Source organism: Etheostoma cragini, chromosome 3 (assembly GCF_013103735.1).
Source record: "Etheostoma cragini isolate CJK2018 chromosome 3, CSU_Ecrag_1.0, whole genome shotgun sequence".
In the NCBI taxonomy this organism is placed as follows: domain Eukaryota; kingdom Metazoa; phylum Chordata; class Actinopteri; order Perciformes; family Percidae; genus Etheostoma; species Etheostoma cragini.
The window spans coordinates 29,539,913-29,548,980 of NC_048409.1; the positions used below are offsets into that span (position 1 = coordinate 29,539,913).

At 42.6% G+C, this 9,068-nt stretch overlaps 1 protein-coding gene across 1 annotated transcript in view; it reads left to right on the top strand.

Annotated features, from left to right (window-relative positions):
- The window catches only part of dlc (deltaC), a 15,994-nt gene that overhangs the window by 6,472 nt on the left and 454 nt on the right, over positions 1-9,068 (top strand). The window contains exons 7-8 of the mRNA XM_034863494.1: positions 7,255-7,993; positions 8,264-8,354. Coding sequence (XP_034719385.1) covers positions 7,255-7,993; positions 8,264-8,354 — 830 coding nt within the window. The remainder of the gene's footprint in view (positions 1-7,254; positions 7,994-8,263; positions 8,355-9,068) is intronic.

A 9,068-nucleotide genomic window follows, 5' to 3' on the forward strand; every position in this document is an offset into this window, starting at 1 on the left:
GGAGCCCAAAACGAGAGCTTTTAACGTTATGAAGGTTGTACAAATAGCAGACGAATGTGAGATCAGTGGTATGGTTAGCGAAGGGTGTGGAGCCCAAAGCGAGAGCTTTTAACGTTATGAAGGTTTTACAAATAGCAGACGAATGTGAGATCAGTGGTATGGTTAGCGTAGGGGGTGGAGCCCAAAGCGAGAGCTTTTAACGTTATGAAGGTTGTACAAATAGCAGAAGAATGTGAGATCAGTGGTATGGTTAGCGTAGGGGGTGGAGCCCAAAGCGAGAGCTTTTAATGTTACGAACGTTGATCTCTCTAAACCTCGAGGTCACAGTCGCAGGTTTTGTTCCGAGTTTCGGCTTGAAATTGGCTAAAAGACGAACCTTTTACTATTTACCATCACTCAATAGTCCATATTCAATCTATGAGTGGTGCAGAATAAGAAGACGTCATAAAGGCGGACTAATTAAGCCACAACGTTACAGTAGAAACGCCACCGATCGAAGCCCGAAACCTGTTTTCGTGGCGTTGTTTAACATATCTCAGGGATGCAGATCTGAGAGTAGTAGAGTGTTTTATTTTGTCGGTAAGCTGGTTTTTGACTCTCTCTGAATTACTGAATGTTCGGAGAGTGTGTGTAAAATAAATATATAAACTAACATATTCACACGATTCATTATTTTTTATGCCAGCAGTTCCCTCTTGCCTTCTTTTCTACAACATTGCAGCTTTTCATATACAGCTTTTCATATTCAGCTTCTCATATTCAGCTTTTCATATTCAGCTTTTCATATTCAGCTTTTCATATTCAGCTTTTCATATTCAGCTTTTCACGTTTAGCTTTTCATGTTCAGCTTTTCCAGGTTAGCTTTTCATATTCAGCTTTTCACGTTTAGCTTTTCATATTCAGCTTTTCATGTTCAGCTTTTCATGTTCAGCTTTTCATATTCAGCTTTTCATATTCAGCTTTTCATAATAAGCTTTTCATAATCAGATTTTCATATTCAGCTTTTCATTTTCAGCTTTTCATATTCAGCTTTTCATATTCAGCTTTTCATAATAAGCTTTTCATAATCAGATTTTCATATTCAGCTTTTCATTTTCAGCTTTTCATATTCAGCTTTTCATATTCGTCACAGACGGAAGTAGGCGGCATGCAATTGAACATGTGTTGCGGTAGAAGACTCAAATAATGCAGAGGAAGAGGAAGATAACCACGTTTTGTGAAGCCGGCTAACGCAGTGAAAGCCATCGTCCAACCCGCTCTGTGGTACACCTCTCAGGTGACTCAGTGTTAGGGCGACATGTAAAGATGACTTTCATTTACATTAAAAAAACACTCAAACAAATAGTTGGTGATGCATTTGATAGTTGAAAGTGTATCTTTGCAGCCGTACTTAAGGTACAGTGGCAAGATATTAAGCTAAGATATTGACATCTGACATCTTCTCTACTTTTTACAAGCTACTTAAAATCAGTTCTAACTGATTAGATGGAAACACAACTGTTTGGTATAAAGCTTCAGTTTCCTTCTGTTTGTATAGTCATGAAGTCTCATGCATTCACCAACAAACGCATTTGTAAAAGCTGCTTAAACGTATACAGTAGCTGTAGGTGAAGACTTAATTTGGGACGTTGCTTAACAACTTGCCAAGTCAGTAAAGTGCCGTGCTACCACTGCTGGTGTTGTTGACCTGTGGGTAATCTAATCATTAATCCACTTTGGTTGAACCAGAACTGACAGTCTTGTTATGCAGGTTTAACAGTGTTGATGTTGGGCGCCTGGGTAGCTCAGTTGGTCGAGCGGGCGCCAACACATAGAGGTCAGGTACTTGCGCTTAGTTCCCAAACTTGTCCAAGTGTTTGAAACCTGCACGGCTTTTTCTCTTGTAGTTAATCTGCTTTTAGATCTTACGTTTCAATGACTGGATCCACCTGCTGCAGGTTGATTTAGAGACATTCAGACCTTCGAGCAGATCAGTGTACGATCAGATATGTCATGAACCTGGCTCTTTTAGCTGTAAACACCTGTATATCATGAAGGGTGAATTATCAGTCAGCACGCCAGTTAATCATTCGTTCTCATACCGCACTTCATCCAGTGTCAATCATTATCAAGAAATTTACAAGCACAAGCTGGTAGAATGATTAAAGGATGCCACAACAAAAGGTTATGGTAAAAGGGGATGAGAACGTTCTTCATTACAGTTGTCCAATGTTCCCAATGTTTAGGGTTCCCAGGATGTGATCTTATTTTCCAATGTTTAGTGTTCCCAGGATGTGATCTTATTTTCCAATGTTTAGGGTTCCCAGGATGTGATCTTATTGTCCAATGTTTAGGGTTCCCAGGATGTGATCTTATTGTCCAATGTCTAGGGTTCCCAGGATGTGATCTTATTGTCCAATGTTTAGGGTTCCCAGGATGTGATCTTATTGTCCAATGTCTAGGGTTCCCAGGATGTGATCTTATTGTCCGATGTCTAGGGTTCCCAGGATATGATCTTTTTGTCCAATGTTTAGGGTTCCCAGGATGTGATCTTATTGTCCTTTTGTCCAATATTTTTTATTGCATGGTTGTAAAACCTCTCTAATTGTTTGGCCACTGAACTTGCTTGCAACCATGAGGCTAGGTTCTTAGTGTACCCCAGACTATTTGTTTCTATTGCCTCTAACTCAGTCATTGAAAGTGTTTCCTTTTGGGTTTTGCAATTTTTACACTACAAAAGAGAAATGGCCCAAGAGTTGAGCCATGTGGAACGCCGCAGGCACCACAGGCTGATCCATCTGCAAGACACAATCGAAAGGTCTCGGCACAAACTCGGCATCCAAGTCAAAAACACAGAAACATTGTAAATAGAAGCTCAGGGCACATTCAATGTGGACAACAGCAGTCACATTTCTATTAATAAGCTCGGAAACAATCTGAAAACATTATTGAATCATGTTTAAAAACAAAATTCTGACACATAACATACCAAACATCTGAAGGCCGTGAAACACAACCTGATAATCGGCCGTCGGACAGTCTGGCGAGGTCGGGGATTCGAGTCTGGTCGGTTTGGTCCGTGCCGTCGTCCATCGGGGAGGGGGGGGCGGCCTTCATTTTGGCCGACCTGACATGCTCGGTCGGAAGGCGTGCACTACCGGCAGTTGGACTCAAATAACCAATCTGATTGGTGGAGAGCTGACCCGGAAACAACGAGCGTGACTAGAGTCTCTCAAAATCTGACAAACCTTTTAAACTGACCTTTGTCAATCTGAAATAAAGATTCAGCAGCGGCACGACCGATTTCTCACCTAAAATGTTTTCAGGAACACATTTCCGGGAACTATATTAGTAAAATATGTGATCGTGTTCTGAACGAGCCGCCATGACAGTCTGACTTTGAGTTTTCAAAGACACCAGACCCATGTGACACATTCGGCCAATCAGCTGCCGTCGGCATCGCTTCTGTGTGTTCTGAGGCGTTTTTATGGACCAAATCAGCAGTGAGGTTTGTGTGTCAGGGCCATTACAGGGACAAGAAAACAATTGACATACCCCCCCCCACCAGACATACCAAAGTGGGTCTGTTACTCCCTAGTTAATAACTCACAAATCATCACTTCATTATTGAATCATTTAAATAACTTAAGGACACTTTCTGTGAGAATTTCTAATCGCAGTTTTGCGCTCACAGCGAACGAGCACATCTCCTGTTGTATTAGGTTGGTTTAGTTTTATAACAGTAATGGCCTGTGTAAAAATATTAAAGGATAGTGATTACCTTAGTTTAAAGGCCACTGTAACACAACAACGCGGACTAATACTTTGGAGCTTATACACGATAAAGTTAATGACCTGTAACAGTAATCATGTATCAATGAGCGTTGGCAGGTTGAATGTGTTGTGAACTTTGGTTCCAAAGTACGAGCATTTATCTTTATACTGTGTATTCTGCACGCACCGAATAGCCCCCCCCCCCCTCCTACCATAACGGCACAAATGCATGTACCGTTACAGTCTTATTCCCTGAGTCCTTGCGTAGCAACTTTAACTTGTGCTACTCATCTGCAAACAATTTTCCCACATCAGAAATATACAAAAAATAAAAATAGGATTATTTCAAACAGGAATGCCTTCGTTTGCGAGGACTTTCTGGAGCATCCTGTAAGCCAACACAAACATTTACAGTGAGCATACTTGGATGTAGTTCAGTCCCTGAGTGCAAGAAGAAGTTCTGTTGTTGGACTATTTAATGTGTGTAAGGAGAAGCTACAAGTAACTGCACTCAGTCTGGGTTTATACTTCATCTATCGTAGAATGATCGCCATTTATTAATATTACTTTGATACTTGTGAAAATATGCAGAGATCTTTGGGTTCAAAGTCTCCTATCAGCATTTGTGTTTGTGTTCCAGAGGGCAAATACACTCCCGGGTTGTCACGTAGGAGCCTCTGAACATGTCTTATCTTCTGTCTGACAACACAAACATGTTCGTCCTCATTGTTGCCTTCAACTGGCAGCAGCCCTGCGGACTCTCAGAGCTCGCAGGCTGTCTCTCTTTACCTGGTTTCACTTGTCTTGGGCAGGAATCCAGCGCTGGGTTGGGGTTGACAGTCTGATAAAAGTCTGATAAAAGCCGTCAGCGCCGAGCTGATAGATGGCTCATTTGTCTCTGGAAATGCCTGCTCCTCTCATGTGCCAACAGAGTTTTACGAGGTCACTTAACCCGCTGCACCACAAAATGTATGCATGCAAAATGTATGCATGCAAAATGTATGTGTAACCTCTTAGGGCTGGCATTTTGGCACATCTAACTTATGTCATTATAAGTTTGCTATTGCGTACTATCCACTTCCAGGAAACCTTTTCTTTCACTTTGTTTTTTTAAATCACCTGGCAAAGACTTGAAACTTACTGCACAGTGATAATCCGTCATACTCAACATTGTGCTGAGTTGTATTTTTCAGAGTGACAGTTCATCTGTGTAGAATGCAAGTGACCAGCTCACGTTTCAAATCTCACATGATGGCTTGTTGTTGTGGGTTTACCTATCTGACAACCACATGAGTCGGATTTCAGAAGGATTATGTAGTTATGAAAGTGAATACGTTAATGTGGTGGATTGGGTATCAACAACAGGTTTCAAGTCTCTGCACGTAGGTTTGCATTGTGAAATCAATCGCATTCAAATGCTGCCTGGAAGGAAGAGAAAACGGTTTTGGAAAACTTCCAACAGTAAACCGTAAAGGAGTTGTGGTTAACAGGACAAAAAAATAGAAAGAAGAATAAACACCGGTAATAAACCTTTTAGGAATGGGGATTTGTTTTCACTTTTTGATGCCAAAATTGTGTTCCTTTTAGAAAGAACAACTCATTTAAACTCCCAGGATGTCAAAAAACAAAACTACCAGAGCTTTAGTTAAGAAACACGGATGCAGATAGATTCTCAGACTTTGACCCGTCACCTGTTCTCATGTCAGACGGTCGAGAGCAGACAGATAATCAGGATCGGACGGCTCCACTGACCAAACTGGCATCAAAAAAAATTAAGACTTTATCACCGAATATGACATTTAACATACAGTTATCGTGTGTGAGGGTCCCAGCTCGGCCTTCGGTCCTCCCGCAGGTCCTCATTAGCGTGTAGAAACCGCCGCCTGCTTATCGGAAATCTGCAATCATTCCTCCTTCTCAGTGAGCATGAGAGGGAGAACAAAATAACAGCTGAATGTTTGCAGCTCTGCTCTGTTTGCAGTGTTGCAACACATCAGCTGCACAGAACAACCAAATATGGCGCTGATTTAAGAGGTTGTTTTTACAGTGTTGAGCCTGCAGTTTGAGCTTCAGGGTCCCCTCTAAACATGCCCTAAAGTTCACTCTCTGCAGGACGAGCGTCCTCAGGTGCTCTCACCAGATCTGTTCTTTCCTTTTTTTAAGTCAACATTACACATAGAACTGGTTTCCAAGCTTTAAACCACTCCCAAACCCTGTGATAATGAAGCATCTTCACCAAAGAGACAGAACATTACATAAAAACTCAGCGAGTCTGTTTAGTGTTTGGTTGGCTGAATGTGCAATTCCTCCTAATTCACAGTTCTCTTCAGGGTCTCTTACAGTAACAACGTCAGTAAACTGACGGTGGAAAACACATCTCCTCAGGATGTGTCTAACCACTCGCACATTTCTCTCCTAATGAGCGCCAGGAAATGTTCTGATACAGATGTTTATTCATTCTTTAACCCCCTCTTCTCTCTCTCCGCCCTCGCTTCTGTCCAGTCTTTTCTTATTAACTCCTCTTGCCATTGGAAAGTGTAATGCGTTTTAAAGGTTGTGAGTTATTTCAGGCTTTTGCAATCAACAACCACTCTTATATCCTGAAGAAAGGTAACTAGTTTTAGTTTTTTTATTCAGCAAAACTTTGCTAAACTCTTACCTCTGTTAGTATTTAGGTAAACAATGTGTTTCTCGCTTTACTTTGGTATTTTCGGACTGAAACACAGTACTATATACCAGGATACAGGACTTGTAAGATGTTTTAGAGTCAGTGGTCGAGTATTAAGGCTTTTTAAGCTGGCCGAGAAACTCTGGCGTCCCTCAAGGCTCCGTTCTTGTTCCTCTGTTTTTTCCGGTTTACTGTAGATTTTTGTTATTAATTCACTGACAACCTTTTTTTTCTAGGCCCTGTATTTTCCTATTCTACTCCTTACTGTTACATTTTAATATAGTTAGTCAATTTATTTATTTTTTTCACATTATTTTGTCTAATATTTACTCATAAATTATTGCAGTCTTGCAAAAAATGCACTTAACAGATAATTAGTCTTGATTTGATTCTCCTGAAACAGATAATAGATTATAGCATTAAACATATGTTGCAGCTGAAGAATAAGGCTCACTTCCTCAATTTTACAGTGTAGTGTAAGGCTTGGTGGGACGTAGTTTTGTGGGCTGCAATTTTTTAAATATGAGTCGAGTGAATAACATCTTGGTCTCTATTGACATTAGCTTGACGATTTAAAAATGGTGATGGTCTGCAGGTCCTGTGCCGCACTAGGGACGTTTTTCTCTGACCCAACAGTAGTCTGCTTATATTAAACTGCACCTTCAAAATGTTGCTACTGTAAAACCTAAAAATAGCGAGTTGGGTCAAGTCGGGCCGTACCATTCTGCATTGGTGTCACATGATTGGACGTCTTGCTCAACATCTGTCCCTCTCATCTGGTCCTCTAGCTGTATGTTGTTAACCAAAACCTTTCTCTGTCTTTCTCTCTGCAGGCGCTCAGTGTCTGGACCTCGGTAAGCACATCGTGTGCCGCTGTCGGCCCGGCTTTACCGGGTCTCGCTGCGAGACCAACATCGACGACTGTGCCGGCAACCCCTGCCGCAACGCCGGCACCTGTCTCGACGGCGTCAACGACTTCACCTGCACGTGCACCCTCGGCTTCAGCGGCAAGGACTGCTCGGTGCGCGCCAGCCCTTGCAACCATTTCCACTGCGACAACGGCGGCTCGTGTTACACCCACTTCACCGGCCCCGTGTGCCAGTGTCCGCCGGGCTTCATGGGCGCACGCTGCGAGTACAGCGTTACCAGGACTACGACAAAACCGCCCATAAATGCCGACAGCTCTCCTGCGCTGATTGCAGCTGTCGTCCTCGGGCTCGTGACGCTGACTCTGCTGGTCTTCGCCGCCATCCACGTTCTGCGTCAGCTCCGACGGGGCAGGCGGCTTATGGCTATTACCACATCGGTGAAGAACGACCTGGAGACGGTCAACAACCGCAACGCGGTGATCGGCGGGGGCGGACCCTACAGCGGGAGCTTACCCGGAGCGCCGCTGGGCAGCCTGCGAGAGAAGGAGTCCTTCCTCATCATGGGAGGACAACTCAAAGTGTCCAACAAGGACGCAGCGCTGGTGGAGAACGGAGGAGACAACATGGCCATTTTTAAAAACAAAATGGCCGACTGTAACCTGGCGAAAGACGAGCAGCGGTTGGCCAAGAACAAGTTTGACCTGTAAGGATCTGATGATGGTTTGATGGTTTTCTCTGTGCGTGTATGTGTGTGTGTGTGTGTGTGTGTGTGTGTGTGTGTGTGTGCTTTCATGTTATCCTCCTTTATATTATTCCTTGGAATCCCATTTCTTCTGTAAAAAGCCAAGTTCATGCATGTTTGTCGTCTGTTTGTTGATCAGTGTTTGCACACCTTCACGAAGTATTTCTGCCAAAAATCCTCGTTTGGCACGGCACCAACCCCCTTCTCTCTCTCTCTTTCTCTCTTCACCAGTAAGAAGTGTGACTCGTCCATCATCGTCCCTCCGCTCAGCTTTGCAAAGGACAGCCTGTATCAGATGGAGCAGTGTGTGTTTGCTACTGAGGTGAGGAAACGTCCACCAACACAAGACAACAACGCGCACACACAACAGTGCCTTTTAGTTTTAATGTATTTTTTATTTCTGGTTTTTAAGAGTCTAATCACACCTCTGTTTCTGACTGTTTTGCACATGACTGAGTGAAGTGTAGACCATTGGAGAACAATAACAGTCAGAGTTGATTACAGCTGTTTACAGTGCGGGGCACACTGGAAACAGCTGTACCAAATCAGTGTGTTGTTGTGCAGCCGACAAAGTTATTTATTAGGCTCTCATTTATTTATTACACCGGTCTGATAATTGTGCACACATGTGCAGGAATGCGTATCTCAAACTCGAAGAACAAAGATGTTTTTTTCTGCTGATTTGAAAAGTCAGGAAGAAACAATATTTACACAATTCCAAAAATAAATGTACAACAAGCTGGAAATATTCTGAATGAAAGTGGACTAATTAAAGTTGTTTCAGGACCATATGAAGACCGAACAGCTGTTGTAAACATCGAGGAACCTTTCCAACACTAGCGTTGCCAGATCAGTTTTACAGTTTCCCCCCCAATTCCATAAAATCTCTTTAACAACTAACAAAGTGTCAAGCTTTTATAGAACCTGTAATTTAGTTACGTAACTTAAAGGCCCCGTATAAGTCTCTTTATATAGACCTTAGTGGTCCCTAATACTGTATCTGAAGTCTCTTTTATATAGACCTTAGTGGTCCCTA